At 33.3% G+C, this 18,641-nt stretch overlaps 1 protein-coding gene across 3 annotated transcripts in view; it reads right to left on the bottom strand.

The window, feature by feature from the left end:
* Window positions 1–18,641, bottom strand: part of NBEA (neurobeachin) — a gene marked incomplete at both ends in the record, with an annotated part of 460,977 nt that overhangs the window by 282,988 nt on the left and 159,348 nt on the right. For all 3 annotated transcript variants that reach the window (XM_079549697.1, XM_079549699.1, XM_079549698.1), the window contains 2 exons: window positions 5,938–6,376; window positions 17,994–18,089. In XM_079549697.1, coding sequence (XP_079405823.1) covers window positions 5,938–6,376; window positions 17,994–18,089 — 535 coding nt within the window. The remainder of the gene's footprint in view (window positions 1–5,937; window positions 6,377–17,993; window positions 18,090–18,641) is intronic.

The raw sequence follows: 18,641 nt of genomic DNA, 5'->3' as shown, positions 1-18,641 counted from the left end.
TCACTGAATAACAAAAAAACTATTAGCAAATATTATGAGATGGCCATGACTGGGGAAAGTATCTAATCGTGTATCTATGATGTAAAAAACGATCACAAAATCAAGCACTAAAAAGCTTCAGTTCTCTAAAAGTCAATATAAATTTAACATCTATTTTATATGGGCCTATGCAGGTAAAAAAAAAAAAAAAACCAAGACAGAACTCCAGCATAATTTTCAGCTGCATATATACTGAATCATAGCATAGAGTAAAAAGATGCTGGCTTCTCCTGATAAACCATATATAAACTTCAGATAAGTTATAGCTAAAGCTTCATGCACTGAATATGAAAAGATGCACATCATACAGGTTATAAGATGAATTTTTAAAGAGCAATTAGAGCACAGACTGCTAAATGACAACAAAAGGAACATGATAACAGCTTGATGAAAAACAATCAAGGATCAGTATACCAAATTTTTCTTAACCAGAACCTATTAATAAATATAGGATGAAGGAAGGAAAAGCTGTTCTAAATGAACAGCTGGGATGGAGGAGCCCTCCCACATTTTCCTCCATTTTATGTAGTACAGCAGAGGCTATGACACTGTCCAGGAATACAAACAATGCAACTTCAGCTCCCTTCTTCGTCTAACAGGATCTGAAACCATAATTCCCATTCTTTTTGATGTATTTTAACTGCTACTTTGGGAAATATAGAGTGAAGATCTCTCAAGCGTTTACCATAAAAAGGAATATTTTCTCCTCCTCCTCCTACTTTTCTCACAGTTGTTGTCTTTTTCCCATTCTGTTGATCAGTAAAATTTATACATGTACATATATACTACCAAAACACAGAGACTCTGAGTAATACTTTCAAATACAGTCTAAATATAATAAACATAATTATTGATTTAAATGCAATCTTAAAATACCTTCTCCTTCATGCTATCTGACATGTATCCTGACTGAGTCTCACAAAATGTCCACCTTTTCTCTCATATAAATACCTTTAAGCCCAAGGACTTTCTACAGAAAACCAAAAACCAACTAAAAAAAAAAAAAACAAAGTTAAAATACTTCAAAAGTGGGTCCTTCAAAATATTTTAAGATGTGGTTTTAAAGAATTTACTGAGCATTTAAACTATAAAACTCCATAACATTCCAATTTAGAAAGTGATAATGTCATGATTAAAGGTGAACAACGTATTTAACAGGGAGAAAAATAACTGTTCTCACTTCCAGGAACTCAATGTTTTCAGCTTATTTCTATTGGAATATTTCTGCTAACTACAGAAAATACATATAAATTATCTCAGTTTGAAAGAATAATAAACCATAGTTACAACCAGGAGCACTCTCAGTTTCAAAAACAGCTTTGTTCTAACAGCTCTCTACTAGAAAATAAGTAGAATGGGAAAAAAAGTATAAACTTTAGAATGCAGTCCAGGATAGAATTAGAAATAAATTCACAAATGTTAGTGATTTGAGTTTTCTAGTGGGACAAATTCAAATTGACTAAAACCCAAGAAAATCCCCAAACCCTAAAATCAACAACAGATACTGATTTTTGTCAGGTAGAAGATGAGAATGCACAAAGGAATTATTGGTGAGTTATACTCCATTAGTTGCAAATCTAGGTGCAATAACCCTTTTGTGTTTGCTTCTGAAAATGTCATCCTGGATGCCGTTTTCAAGGAATTCAGTTTGACGTTAAAAGACATGTCATAACTTTGAGAATCTGGGCTCACGTGCCCCAGAAATCTGTTTATATAGCTCATAATGTAATTACAGCTACCTTAAGACAGATGAGGCAGAAGGCAGCAATATATTGAAAACTAATTGAAAAATGCAGTTGTCCAGAAGCACTTGTGGGGAAGAGGTCTCTGAAAAGCAGCTCAGAGCTGCAGAGTTTGAAGTGAAATTTTTGATGTTGTCACTCTCAATCTATTGAATCACTGACAGACAATCAAACCCGTCTGGCTGGCTGGCAGCTCATTTTGCTGGCAGGTGGCAAACAATTAGACACACCAATTTGTGCCTCCTGATGACATTAAAGCATGAAACTAAGTTGTATGCAGGGCCTAGTGATTTGTGTGAAAGCATTTCAAAAATAATACTCTTTGCCGTGGCAACTCATTTCAGACTGCCACCTCCCATTATGGCTTTGAGCAGTGAAGACGACAGACTTGAGTTACGTTCGGGGCAAGGCCGCTTCTGTTCAATCCGTCATCAGCGCCCCCTGAGACCTCAATCCCCTCCTTTCATCAATATCACCTCATCATTTACATTCGATAGTGCTTGAACGGCTGCATATATTAACTGCACAGAAGTCCCGCTCGATAAAACATGTTGGACACATTTTCTGCTTTTATGTTTCATTTATAACTGCACAAATTCTAAGAATGCACTGCAGCGTGTTAGACAGTGACTTCTGTGCACATATTAGCAGCGTGCAACTGCAAGAACGTGCAGAGCAAAATGCAGCATATTAAATGATAAAATAGAATTCTTAACTTGAATGCTATTTATTGGAGTTTGCTTCATGTGTTATTTACCTACACATGAAATGAGCAATTATAGCTGAAGAAAGCCTCTAAAACAACAAAGATGCTCTTCGTTTTTTAGTAATTATTTATTACTGCAACTCTTCTAAGACACAGCCATCCAAATGTAAGAAAAAAGGAATAATAATAATAAAAATCACTAGGAATGCCTTTTGATTAAAGTGAAAAATGCATTTCTGCAATCTTGATTTGCTGATAAATACAAAATGACTGTGTGTACTTTATAAAAGCCAACAAAAAAGCTGAAGTGAAACAAATAAAATCTGGCAAAATAATACACTCTATTGCTCACGATTCTCCCCAGAGAGGATAAACATGACCAGTGGCCACAAGGTTCAGTCAAGTACCAAAAGCTGCATAAACTACTGCAACAGAACCTATGGTCTAAAGACATAGCGCTAGCTTCTAAAAAATATGCAGTGTGCATTACTTTGGTTATTAGTTTATAACAGTAAACACAATTCTATTTACATGAAAATGCACTGACAAGCAACTAACCTGTAACTTTTTTCTTTTTTTTTCAGTGCTGATTAGAATAATAGAGACCACAGAAAAAAATCATAAATCATCACAAGCTGAAAGTCGTAATGATTTCTCAGGTCATGTTTTAATTAAATCTAAACAATATAATTAAATATATTATTATTGAGCAACCTTTGTTTCACATTCCCCATAGAAAATTTCAGGGTAGGGATCTCAATCTGATTCTTCTTTGCAACTTTGTAAAGAAAAGCAAAAAAATCACCTATCTTTTACCTCTACAGATTACCACAAAATCAGTGTAAGTACTTTGAAACCACGAGCAAAGCACACTGATAACGATGTATAAACAATGGTCAGCATTCAGGGACGTAGCCACGAGATCCAAACAGCAAGTTGATGTCCTGTAGGCTAAGAACACTAGTGTTTTTATGACAATACCAGCTGTTCAGTAATATCACTTTAATTGTGGAGGTAAGAATACAAGGCTCCTTGAGTCTGTGGGACTTGCCCTAACCTTCCAATCTTTTCTTCACAGTTGTAGGCTATAATAAAATATATGATCTATCTCACTCAACAAAATCAGACAGCAACATGTCCTATTAAAGAGAAAAAAAATGTCCTAACAAAGTTAATACAATGGATCTTCTTTTTTCTCAGCTTTAACAACTACTTTTTTTTTTCTTTTTTTCTTTTTTTTCTTTTTTTCTGAAGAAGTAAGTAATACCAAAGGCACAACATACACTACTACCAAGATGCAAATAAAGCTGTATGCCTTGTACAGGTAATAACAGAATCACAACTCGGTCAGCAAGGTAAGAGAACAGATAAGAAGAATGAAAGAAAGCAAGCAGCGAAAAAAAAAACCAAAGCTTCTAAGTCCCAAATGAACCTATTAAGTATGAGGTGTCTGTTAAAATGTGTAAACTCTAGACATACAGCACGTCTCAAACAATTCCATAGTTCTACAGAATTATTTTTGAACATCTATAATGATGGTCCTTGTTTCAAGAAGAATCTAATTTCCATTTGTGCAAAAATAGAGGTTATAGTCAACCTAATGCAATCCCCTTTATGTAGTATTTAATGCTTTTTAATAAAGCTGTACTTCATGAATTTAAACTCATCACTCCAATCATTTTGATGTTAAGTTCCCTCTAAAGGCTACGAAGACATCTGATGAGCTGATGTGCCACCATGTTCACTTAGGTTTCTATCATCTTGTGAATTAATAATAAAAATCTGAACGGAGTATTTTTTTAATTAACCAAAGTAGAAATTAACGGAATAGGTTCCAGTAAATAAACTTTTTTTGTTCTTACAGTTATGCGCTTTTAATTCTGCATTCACCATAAATTTCTTTACTTCTAAATGTACAGAAAGACATTTCTGAAATTTTGGAATATGATGGTTCCTCACACAGGATGAAAGAAAGATTCCTGATCAGAGAGGAAAAAATATTTTTCACTTTACGCAGAAGTCAACCTAAAATTAACACTGGCACACTGATGAACAAGAAATAGCCTCTTAATGAAGCACTTGCTATGTAAGCTTTCTCTGAAATGGCTATAAGAGCTAAAATAACATCAGAAAGGGTGATATTCATTGCAAGTAGGGCACATTCCACTGTTCCCAACTCAATCCAATCTTCTTTGTAACAACAGATGTTGATTGTTTATTGAATTATTTTGGAAAAGCAGCCTCTGTACTAATCTATACATACAGACAAAAGTCATCAGCTTTTCTATGCAGTTCATGATGAAAAAGTGCTTCACTTTTGTTCCAAAGTTCTCATGCATCTTCTTGCACTTTATTGTTTATGCTGGAAACATTGATTTTATATTGTTATTTTTTAAGACTTTAATGAAAACAATTCTGACATTTTTGTAGGTCTTCTGTAAATGCAGATGGATTTTTTTTTTTTCTTATAAATCATAACATGGCTGTTCAATTGTTTCAGTTTTCCTTTCCTTTAGAATTTTATTTATTTTTGCTACAGGAGGAACAGATGTTTTAACAACTGTCCTGTAAGGTTCGAGACATATTTTGTATCTTTAACTCCTCCTATTTTCCGTTCAGAATTAAAAAAAAAAATAAAGAAAAGAAAAAGAAAAAAAGGTTTTACAAAGAAACTGCAGGAATCTTGTTATATCAGAAAATTTAATCACATCAGCACAAGTTAAATCTTTGCAGGGCTTAAGGTTGATCCCACAATAAAGCAGGCTACCCTTCTCCTAGAAGAATGTTATCAGTTGCACATCTTACCCTGAAATGAAACTGTGATAACTGAGATGGGCTGGATATTTAATGTAAATTATTTCCATTAGAAGTTTGGAATCTACAGCCCAAAAAGCAAGAAAAAGAATTCCGTGTGTAAATGTTCAACTAGTCAATATATATCTTATATATACATATATCTTAGATTTATATTTTATATATCTTAGATTTCAGCTTATTTCCTTTTTAAAGACATAAATCTGGTTTCCACTACGACTATACAAATCATTTGCCATGGCTGAAGTATCTCAGTGCTAGGAAAGAAGTGATGGATCCAAGATTTAAGCCTTCGAAAAAATATTCAACCAATTTGTTCTGTATCAGCAGATACTACTCTCCCTCTTCACTAAAATGTTGTTTTAAAAGAAAAATAAAAGATTTAACTGTAATAATATTTCTATAAAACAGGCTTCTTTTACTATTAATTTGGAATTCTATTCACTGCTGACAGAGAAAACCAAGGTGAATCACTTTTGTCTGTTCTATGCAGTATAATTTGCTGAAAAAGAAAAGGTGAAGTAATACAGCAATTTTTAACAGACAAATTTAAAACAATAGCAGAATAACAATGTTTGAAAAATTCTTCAAATTCCTAAATTCAATCAATATAAAATAATGAATCCAACCATATACCTGTCAAATGAATGAAACTGCATGGGAAGAATAGCCTGAGCTTCTCTCTTCAGAGCAGGATCAGGGTAAGGGATTGGATCCGGACCACATTCTGCAATTTCAACTGGGGCTGCCACGAGACTTTTCAGTATTTCCTTGACATTGATGCCTTTGCTTTGGCTGATACTGGATATCGATGATGAGGTTTTCAAGATTTCACTGGGGCTTTCAGTTAAGCTCTCCTGAGATTTCTTCACTTCTGAAGACAGAGTAGACAACAGTTCACTCATAGCATCAGGGCCTGTGCTGGTCTCCAAGTCTGTTCCATTCAAAATATTAGGCATCTGTTCTTCACCAATTCCTGAATCTGTATGAGGAATAGAGCTTTCCAGCTGAATATCTTCAACTGGTGTTGGTGTTTCTTTATCTTTGATGTTTTCTGGAAACGCAGTTGGTGTCTCTGCAGTGAAATAGAGATTTTGAATAATATTCAGTTACTTTTTTTTTTTTTTTTCCTAGAAATATAATTAGGAAGCTTTGTAATACAGAAATTTCTATTAGAAAGCCTACAAATCTTAGTAATTTACGCCTGAATACTCATTCTGCATACAAAACATTTTGGTTTGAACACCTCTTTTGCATATATAAAGACTTGTAAGGGAGAGCCCAAAGTACAAGCTCAGTTATATTTTGATATTACAGCCCACAACTCATACAGTAATCAAATACCAGAATACTGTCAGGAATAACAGGAATAACAACATTACAAATCATAACTGATAGAAACTGCATACAGGTATCACTTGTGAGGCTACTGTTAAAGAAAAATGTAACCACTTATGCTTCAGGATTACTACAAAAACATAGGATATTTATTGCTGACAGCAAATCTTAAGCTTGTATTCAAAAGAAAACTGCTGGATATTTAGTTTGCTTTGTCCTTTTGTTTAAAATGCACATTATACACATTTTACACACGTGGATTTACATCAAATGCATTAAATCCATTAAATTTACATTAAATTTATTTGTACATGAATAATAATAAGAAAAAAGATGCTATTATTCATTTTTAAAATAACTCCCTTCACTACAAAAGGCAAAATTCTGGCAAATTTTAAGAACAAAATAAGCTCAGCTTCATAGAGATGGGAAGACGGGAAAGTGAAATCTGCTGAGTTTGGAACATTTCCAGATTGAAATGGACTTTACAACATCTTGTAACCGAGAAGGCATACCTCTATTTATTATTGCAGTGAAACAGACAAAAACTTCATTAGATAAGAATAATTTTATATAATCAGAGGAACGTTAGCAAAAGTGATTAAACTGCACACTTGTCTTTTCTTTTTAATAAGCTTGCATTCAAAATGATTTAAAAAATTTCAAACTACATTATTTTCATTGAGTCAGTTGCACTGATAAGAAAATGCAGCTCGTTGGTGTATGAAGGATGTACACTTTTTGAGGGGATGGTTTAAAGACAGTTAGTTTAGATATTTTGGAAATATTTTAGAAACATACAGAGATTAAACTTTGCCTACCTAATTATTTCAAACAAAATATCCATCAATAATATAGCTTTAATAACAAGCATATAGCTAATTACTAATTCTGTAATACAATCAGCTGTAAAAAATCTACATATTTACCACCAGGACATACGTGTCTATGTGTGCACATACCCAGAAAAAAATCTTCCATGTAAGATTACGTATGTGTTTGAACAAATTCCACTGTAAAATGAATCATACTTACAAGTGTTGACAAACAAATACAGATAGAAAACAACAGCTTTTAAAAATACAAAGCATAATGGCCCATTATATATGGTATATTGTTTTATTTTAACAGCCATAAAAGCCAAAGCCACTTCCTCCTTCTCTTGCTCCTAATAGACTTAAACACTTCTTACCAAACAGACATGTGCCTTGTTTTCCGAGGCAGGAAGTAGAAACAGGATTTATGAGCTGCATTTGATGCACTTAGCATCTGCCGGTCAGGAAGTAAAAAATCCAATACTACTTAGTACTGCCCATATTTGGCACAGAGGGACATCTGATCCACAGCATGAGCCTAATGAATTTTCTGCTTGTTTGTCTCTTTAAACTTCACCCATCTAAAGACAACACGTTTGAACCAATAGAGAACCAAAGAGTAGGACTGATTGTAGCAGATGACTGCTGCCCTATTTAAGCAGGAATTGCACCTCTGTGCTGAATATTCTACCTGCTTGGGGAGACAGCTACATAAAACGCCAAAAGGCCAGGACAGAACCCACAGCTTACAAATGCTTGGTTATAATTACAGGAGCCATGGCATTGTATATGAAGTTGTGGCTACTTTATGATAATTCAGACTCCGACTTGAACAGCTTGAAGCTGTTATTGCTAATAAAGAATGTAAAAATAGTGTCTGTAGCTTTAGGGAGCAAAATGTTTTGACTCCTTGAGAAGAAGATTCAGATTATAAAAGCCCCAAAGAAAATATTACAATTGCTTAAAGCACAGCTGAAAAATTAAACACATGATTTCGGCCTAAAAGAAACTTATAAAGGAAAAAAAATATATATAAAAAAAAAAGGTAATACAGCTTTCTCTGCTAATTATTCAAGTCCAATAGTAACAGGAAGAAAAAACTGCTGAAAGTGAAATGAAGGTATATTGTAATCTATATAAAATAAGGTTCTAAATAAAATAAGGTTCCACTGTTACATAATTAAAGAAGACTATACATAAATGAAGGTACATTATACGACAGAGTTAGGGTACATTTACCCTCAATTTTCATTAAGGTCAGTGATGTCCAACACAAAACCAAAGGCAGTAAAGCTCATGGAAGTCTTCTGGAAATTCAAATGCTCCAACAAAACCAGAAGTAAAATTTAAATGTATCAAAACTGTGGGAATTAATTGACTCTAAACCAATTTTTTAAAAAACAGTTTATGAAATTAGTGATGTAATTGCAAGTATTTTTTGCCAGACATGTAAGTGGACACAGCAACATAGGACCGGAGAATACCAAACATGTTTTTTCCTGTTGTGAAACGGTGGGGAAAAAAGATCTGGATAACTACAAAAGTTCAACAGTAAGCAAGATTTCAGGATTTATTTGGAGAAAAATATAGTAATGGAGTAGAACGCCAAAACACTAAACTAAGAGCTTTCTTAGTATTTATTGTCAAACAAAATACAGCCAAATAAGTAAATTACAGCAAAGCTAGAGTGTCACAAAATATGACTGATAAGAAGGGCCTGGACACATCAATCACTGGGTAATTATTCATTATCAATACCACACTGTCAAGGAAAAGGCAAACATGATTCCAAACTTTGCTGAAAAAAGTAATTCCTAAAACAGCTCAGTATTAGTGGCACTAGAGAAGACTTTGGTAGTTTCATTATGGAATACTGTACGCACTGCCGTATTTCAGAAAGATGAAGTGCCACCATGCAGATCCATTCTTGGACAAAAAAAAAAGCAACATATTATTGCAGTAAAAAAATATTTAAAAAAAGGTCGGCTGATGCAGTCTGGCAGATTAATGCTGGAAGTGTACATAGCAGTAGTTATTCAAATACTTTTTTGGAGGCAAATTCCAGAAATATAATTTAAGTTAGATGGTGTGCAAACTCACTACAAACAGCAATCTGAGAAAACTACCTAAACCCAGTGCATTAACTCAATTTTCAAAACATCAGCAAGCATCCTACGGGTTTAAAATGTCAAATTTACTTTTTGTAAATCAAAACAAAATAAAATTCAGAACGGATAGAACTGATTCATATTTTTTCTCAAATAAGTATTGTTGCAAAGTAGTTTTTGTGATTCAGAAAAATCTGTCTAAAAATGCATATCATCATAATCATCTGCATTATTACTGGTGCTATTGTAGGTAAATTCTAAGCTCTTGAGGATGGGTCACAGAAAACAACAAATTTGATTTGCAGCAATGCAGATACGTTTTATTCTTCATTTATAATTTGGGATAGCACTTCTGTAACTTTCAGAATTCAGGACTAAGGAATCAGTAGTTCATGTTGGTACGCATTAGAAATCTTAAACCTCCAATGCTTACGCGTTCATAAAAAAATCCAAAAAACTCAAAGCAACTTAGCAAACTGATAATTTTAAACATGAAGAGAAACAAAAACGTAACTGGTTACATCTGTTGATGTTAGAGCATTCTGACAGTAAGCTTGGAAATTTTCAGCAAACCTCATCAGTTTTGTGCAGCACTAGGCCATGTCAGTAGACAAAGCAGAAACATTACTAGATCTAGTGATCTTAACCCTGTCAGAAACACGCTGTTGAAAACCAGATGCCTTCTCCTTACTGTTTTTCATTGTAACTAATGAGTTCATCTACTACATTATGGGAAAAATATGGGCTTAAGGTAACTAAATGACATATTGTATATCTGTCAGTCTCATCCGTCACACTCCTTGCCTAAAATATCTTGTTTGCTTGTGATTTATGAAGTGTATTGCAATTGTTTTAACTATCTGAGATAGCTAAACAGTTATTTCACTGCCTCTAAATGCCTGAACAATGCAAAACCTACTCCGTTTATTCCAGAATAAGGAGACATTTCGTGTTGATGGCAAACACATAACATTTTGCCACTATAAAAAAAATCAACACCACAAAACATTCTGGTTTTAATCTTTATTTACTTAAAAATGGAGAAATTGTGTACATATTCCTATGGTCTTTTTTTCTTTCTTGACTTAAAAAAACCCCATCCTACACACAAATAAGATGAAAAAAAAAAAAAAAGAAAAGAAAATCTTTAACTGCTTACGCTACGGCTGAATACATTACTTTCCAACTCAAGAAGAAATTTATATGAAAGCTGCACTATCACTGTCATCATTTGTCTGATGCAAGCAATGTAGCAACATTTGCTAATGGAAGCTGTGGGGGCAATTCAGGTATAAGAGTTGTTACTACCTTCCAGTCTGCACGTGCACTGGAAAATGTATGCACTGTTCTCTGTACATCTTTTATGGCACTGATAATTACCTTATTTCAAATGCTCCTCCTCAGTATTCTACAAATTTTTAGGGGGCATATGCTGCAGGCTGAAGACACTTTCAGGCCATCAAGGCCATGATATTACAGCTTCCTTCAGAAGTGGCAGAGTCAACTAATCAATGGCCAAACACTTGGCTATAAAGAAATATGAAAATCGTCTTCCTAGAAACACTGATCTACTAGTTTTTGCACAGGAGAGGTGGCACAATTATACAGAAATGAAGAACTAAATATGAGGACAGAATCAAAGAGTAGTAAGGATTTGATTTAAAACTATGTTGAAAGAAGTAATACAAAAGAGAGTTGCAATGGAAATATAGACAGTCAGAAGCTGAGGCACAACAGTGAGAAGAATCACACTAGAAGAAACATTAGTATTCCAAGCTGCTATATATTCACTCAGTAACTTTGGTCCTAATGGCATTTCTATTTCTATATGGAAGTTACAATAGGACATAGGAAAAAAAAAAACCTACATAGTCATGTTGGTTCTTGCCCAACCACACAATGTACATTCACTTCAGCAGCCCAGAGAGTATTACTTTTTATTCAATAATTATGCATTAACGAACAAAACTGGCCTCATCTCAGTAATGGAATTAATGGGATTCTGTTATTTCTGAGGCAAGGTTATCTGAGAATCAGTAAATTTTATTTTGCAGAACACATTTGCAGAACAGAAAGGCTCGAATGGGAGAAAAATGGAGAAAGATAGGATTGGGAAATCAAGGTTGGAAAGTCAGTCACAAAGACTCTGCATGGCAGAGACAAAGCTGATGTGGTGTGATTCTCAGTGTGTTGGTCATCACAGGCTTCTACCTCCTGCCCACTTTTGCTTTTCCTCTTTATGACAATTTTTAAATAAAAAAAAGATGAGTTTGTAGTTGCCTATATTTCTAATCAACTACAAGTAAATATTTTTGTTTGGACATTCCTTGCAAAACAAATAAAAAAAAGCAATGTGTCACACAATTTACATTATCCAGGCAGAAAAACAGTTAAGCACAAAATATTTTCCAAATATCAACATACGATGAAGCTTATACAAAAAACATTATTATAAGAACTGCTTTGAAAGAAATGAAAGAACTTTTAAAACATCTGTACTCTGTACATACAAATCAAAATATTACTGTTAATTGATCACAAATTAAAAAAAAATTACAACTGCTTCATGTGTATGCAGTGATCAATCAATCAATAATGAAATGTAAGTGCTATTCTATATTCTGATGCCAAAAGTCATTCATGATGTAGTAATAGATAAATAGGTGGGATATATTTTTTATAAACAGGCAAGCAATAAATATTCTTGAATTGGATGCAGAAACTCAATACAGTTCAACTTTACCATTCACATGACTATCATCCATGTCCCATGTACATACATACGTACATGCATATGTACAGCTAGATTTTCTATCTATTCTATCTATCTATAGAATCTATGATTCTATGATTTTGTGGAAGCTTGAGCAACAAATTTTATCAGGACATTGTGGAGGCAAAGGGTATTTTGAGAAGCAGTGTAAAATAGTTCAGTGCTATATTGTGCAGTTAGACTGCTATCCTTCTGCAAAACAATTAGATTAAAAATAGGCTGAAAATCTACATGCTACAATGCTAGAAATACAAATTATGATGTAGCAAACACAGTACTTGGGGTATTGTACACCAAAAAGATCAGGAAAATTTGCTGCTTTACTCTCCCCAGATGAAAAAGCAATTTCTGCTTCTATCAGGAATAAATAAAAAAAAATCAATAGCTTTCAGTCCATCCACAGCACACACCTTTAAAAATCTGTTCATTTCAGAGCTTTGGGGAAAAATAGACAGTAGTATCAAGGGAGATGAAAAGCCAATCCATTTTTGATAAAGTACTGTGATAAGCCACATACTGTTTTTCTCCACGCAATATGATACAAGGTGAATTGAACCGTTACAATGTTTTTATTTCCAAAACAGTCCTGAATATAAGTGATAACATCAAATTATTGTAATTTTTTTTTTTTTTTTTTTTTTCCCCATCATTTGCTTAGTATTAGTGGTGTTCTCAGGAATTTACAGTCTGCCAGCTGATATGCACAAAAACATCATTCGCACATTTCCACTGCTGGAGACATGGAAGTACTGTTGAAAACAATAGTCTAACAGATCTGCAATGTAAGCGAGGACAGCTTTGACAATGACCAGAGTTGAGAAAACTCATCTTAGTGATCCTGACCACCATAACCAAAACTCCTTCAAATTCATAGCAATGGCTTGAAGAGGCTAATTTCTTTTATATAACAAGGCTGATTAGCTGCTCTAAATAAGAACACAATACTCCTCTCTTTTTCCATGTCTTGTTCACTGATACGATATTTCTGCTCTAAAAATATGCACTGATTACCCTCTGTCTGGCAAGAGGAAGGGCTACTCTCAATTTTCCACTCCTGACTTCCACACTTTCCAGATGTGTGAGAGAAGACAAAAATTATGACAATACTGGAAAAAGAGAAACGTTTTTCAGGGATTACAAATCATATGGCAGATGATGTCTAGATACAAAAAAAATGTTGTGCTGAGCTTTAAATCACACTGCAATACTGACAGACGTGAAATACTGAGAATCTCATACAAAGTTTTCTATCATCTTTGATTAGTCAGGTGAAAACAATCCCTTAATAGAAAAGATTTTTTTAATGCTATACCCATTTTTAGTAGTTCCATATTTTAATTATATAACTTCTTTTAATCATAGTCAATTGGAGAAATCTGATGAACCAAAAACTCTGATGATGAACCTGTCTGCAGACCAAGGAATATTTTAGGTCACTCAACAAGTTCTTACATTTCAATATCAGTCAATCCAAAGTCTGTATCTTGAAATACAGAGGAACTGCTGTAACATTCCAAGTCTAATACATCCTAATTCCTTGATATTGTGAAAAGAAAGAAGAAAGACTGGCAACACTTAATGTTTTTGGACTATGTTTCTTAGACATCTTCCAGAAGCAAGAGAATAGTTCTGATCTGCCTTTTTTTAATTTGAAACTGTAATAATAAATTTCTCTAGAATAGTTGCTCAGATTGTACTGAATAGCTGTGGATTGGTTTTACAGATTCACCTGACTTCACTTTATTAGGGAACTACAGAGCACATAGGAAGAAAGGTATGCAAGAAAGGCTTGCAAATTAGTTGACTTCCGTGCTTCAGGAAACATCCTGCTTGCCCAAGATCTGTCTTAACTGGTTCTGAACTTCAAGGGGGAGCAGTAAACAGGCAATGTATCTTTGAAAAGATGAGAGAGTCTAAGTTTTCTCCAGAGTATCCTTACAAGCATTTGTCTTTGACTGACAACTTGCCATGCTGTCAGCATTAGAATCATATGAGCTCTTCATTTATGCGATTGGCATCCAGCCATGAATAACATGATGTATGAAGATGTTGCAGAATAAGTAAGGCAAGAGAAAGGGTTGTGTGTGTGTTTTATGTCTTTTTCTTTGATGATATTCCTGAAGGAATTACTCAGTATCTGACACTCGAAGCAGCAGGTGGAATAAGCCTGCAAACTTATTCATAGAACTTTCTGAGCTATGCCATGCTACCTTTGTGAAGATTACCACTGTAAGTCAAGGTGCTTTATTAAGTTCCATTTAAAAGCTTTGGAAATGAATGTATTTATATTTCAGATTTTATTTAAAAATCTGAAGTTATGAAGTTCAGTAATCTGAGCTAAGGAGTGTTGCTTTTGACTCTTAATGCATATATATGTGACCTAAAAAGAAAAGGAGGAGCTTGCTTTTGTTTTACAAGTTTTACTTTGTTGAACTCTACAATGTTTGTTTTAGAAATATTATAGATCCTTTATATTTATCAGCAACCAATAGGAGAAATGCAAGCATTTGAGACAAACGTATGGCAAAGAATAAATCTACAAAAAGAGACTTTTTTTTTCTGACAAAAATATAGCAGAATAGCACATTATAACAAATTAAACTTTTTTAATGTTGGTGGTTGCCATTGAACACAATGACAGAATGGTAGAGTGGACATCATTGAATTATTTTTTTTTCTTCTTCTTCCTGGGTGTGCCCTTTCTCCTTAAAGCAGTACAACATAACATATACCTTGTCAAAAATACTAGGTTCACAAACCAAAAACATTCTTATTTTAATGCCTACGAACATTTATAGATAGAACATATATCCATGCAAAACATGTTTTAAATTCTTTTTAGTAAATTCTACATTTTATTTATCTATAAAATCATGTATAAATTGGGAAAGGCCAACATCTATAAATGATGAGAAATGAAACGTTCAGCACCAAGTACAATGTTATTTAGAATTCCTAGTATCTTTGCTTGATGCCAACTGCAGTTACAATTAAGAAGCATATAGCAATCACACACTGTAATGTCCTTGAGATAAGTATGGTCTCACATAGCCTCAGATATGTTTTAATAAAAGATAATGCAAACTGTACATTAAAAAGAAAAAAACATCACTAAAAAGAACTTCATTCTCTTATTCAAATGCCACTGATATTCCTATTCTACTCACCCCTCAAGTTTTCTGGTCTTATAAATAGATTCCATCTACCAAAAATCATTTTCCTTTAAGCAGCTGATCAGTCTTCCCAAGTTCATAAAGATCTATCACAAAAAAACTCTTGTACAGTTCTAACAATAATAATACAATTTGCTATATTGAACTGACAAAGAACTTTACATCCAATTGGTGTCATCCAGAATGAACAAAATATAGACGCTTTATTTCCACATAACAACTGAATTTTTATTCACATTTTAATAAAAAAGATTTGGCTTTAAAAACATATATGGACTTTTAAATAATAAAAATAATTGCTTTATAATATGTTGAGTTATCTTAAAATGTAACTGCACTTTATGTGGTAATTTTCATGTATTATATGTTAGCTGCTGAAGTCTGGAAGTATGTCACATCATTAAAAATAAACTGATTGGCTAAGCCACTGGAACGAAAAATTCTTGAAATGACAAAATAGGTTTTGACTTTAAGCCTCTTCTGACAGTGTTGGCATTTTTTTTTTTTTCTTTTCAGTTCCTGCTAATGTTCTTCAGGACTGAGGGACTGTGTCCAGAATTTAAAAGGCAGAAACTTTTCTTCTCTAATGGCATGTGCAGTTTAGAGATTAATAAGCAGTTGGGCATAAGAGGTTGAGACCCTGTAGATTGAGATCTTGAAGGATACAGTGACATCAACAGGTAAAATAACTAGCTACAGGTAACATTTCCTTTACCAAATAATTTGATCTTCAAGCCAAATTCTTCAGTACAGTTTCTTCTTTATCTCACTTACGCTTTTTCTGTAGCTCTACTGAACCTTTAAAAGAACTAACCCAAAACAAAACTATTTCACTTGAATTTGACGTAAAGTAAGTGCTATGAGCAATAGTATGGAGGATACATCCCTAAATAAAAAAACTTTGTCTGAAATATTTTGGTGACTTTGTATGCCTCCTCCATTCTAAAAGACTATTTTTAGACATTTTTTTCTGATTTTGTTCATCTAATTTATGTCATATAGATGAGAAGAAAAACTGTTTATCCTCCTTTTGCCACTCATTATTTCAAATATCAAGCTTTGTACAAATAGCAATATAATACCTATTTTGCAAATGTTTTTAAAATTGTATTCAATTTAACTTTAATTCTTTTTAATAACTGTAGGCTTTGAGGCAATCTAAATAGTTCCAATTTTCAAGCAAAAGGTAACCAAAATAAAATATCCTATGACTGCAGCTCAGGAACATGTTCTAAAGGCAAAAGGAGATGAGACAGCAGGATTTAGCTGTTACAGGGTATTATTCTGCAATATCATCAATGATGTATTGAATCATACCCATATAACTATGACACAACAAAGAATATGACATAAGCAAACTGAAATGGAAAAAATAGATATCTTTTTCCTTTATGTAGTGGACAGTAGATTTTTAAATCAAAATCACAAACTCTTACTTACTAGAATTTAGAATTTAAAGCAGTGTATAATATACATACATGTATCTGTGGAAATTTAAGAAATGCTAGATTAACATAGTAATTGTTTAATTTGCTCTAATGAAAATTTTGACATAAAGTTTCCAGAACAGGATATGATATACATAACATAAATTACATTATTAGTAAAGTGAGAAGTTAACAATTTCTGTTGATAGACAGGATGCAATTTTAAATCTCCTCAGCTTTTTATAAGTCAATATTTTTACCCATTAAGATTTTGCAAAATTACACCATGAACATTTTCCTCAGTTTTTTAACCTATATCACATTTATTTACTCACAGTACGTGCAAATAAATGGGAAAATAAACATGCAAACTTTGCTAAAGTTACAGTCAGATATCATATTGTTTCAAATAATGACATTTGAAAAACATGTTCCCTGCATTGTATTGTACCATTTGAAACAAACAAACAAACAAAAACAAGCCCAAAACATATAATAGCTGTTCTGGTACAGAAGCAGTCTCTTTCAAGAAAAGCACAGCACAGCACATTAACTTACAAGCATAAAATAATTCACAGTACATACAATATCAAAGCTTTACATACCATCAAGAAGGCAAGAAAAAAAAAAGGCAAGAAAGGCAGAAAAAGAACAGGAAAACATATGGGGAAAGATGCTACTGCAAAAGCTCTACATACTTTATGTGGTATGCAGTAGTTTTAGAATAGGCCTGACTTGGTTTTTAAGGACTTAATAATATTGTAGCAGTATAAGCGGAAACAAAAGGTATGTCGAATTTTCAAAATCCACTTTCTCCCCCTCACTGCTCTTTTTAAAAAATTTAGTTCATAGGATGTAAAGTTAATAAATTGCAGCAAAAATGGGAAAAAGGTTTCCTAGAGAAATGTAATTAAAGTTTTGAAGGTGTCATCAGGTCTGATCTCCATGTAACCTGAGGCGTATACTTATTTATCAACAATTACATCACAGTTATTTCTTGAATTACATTACATTAAATAAGAACACCCAAACAGGTTAGGAGATGATGTTAATATTACCTTTGTAAAATGAGTGGGCAAAGCTCTGCTCAGGAATTAACTTGGCAAGGAATCCATGGTTCAAACTTGGGTGAGGGATAGATGGTATGACCACAACTGTGGAGAAAATCATGGAATCAAATGTGAGCCAGCTAGTATTCATGTGTGGCCTGGTCCACTGTGGATCCATGACAGAAATCCTATCTCATTGAAACATGCAAATCTGGTATTACAAACAGAAAATGCATTTCTAAAGGAAGAAAACAAGTTCTGTGTCAAGAGATAGGAAACAGCGTACCTATTATTAGGGCACTTCAAAAAGCAACTTTACATGGGAGAAAAAAACAGACATATATGCACAGCACATACAGAGAAGACAGTTATGAGTAAAAAAGTTCACAAAAGCTAGCAGCTTTTTATTGCAGAACCGTAACATAAACAGAAAAGCACAAAAATGATGATTTCTCACAATTGTCTATGTATTATATGTTCATGTATTATATTCAAAATGGAAAGCCCTTAAGCACGTGAACTTCAAAAACAATGTATAAGTGGTAAATTAAAACATAATGATTAATCAGAAAACAATGAATAAACATAAATGTAACATAAACTGGAACATACATTCTAAGAAGAATGAACATCAGAAACTCCATAAATGATGAAAGT

Source organism: Tetrao urogallus (assembly GCF_951394365.1).
Source record: "Tetrao urogallus genome assembly, chromosome: 1".
Lineage (NCBI taxonomy): Eukaryota > Metazoa > Chordata > Aves > Galliformes > Phasianidae > Tetrao > Tetrao urogallus.
Note: the sequence above shows the minus strand (reverse complement) of the source record. Positions and strands in the feature narration are given on the sequence as shown.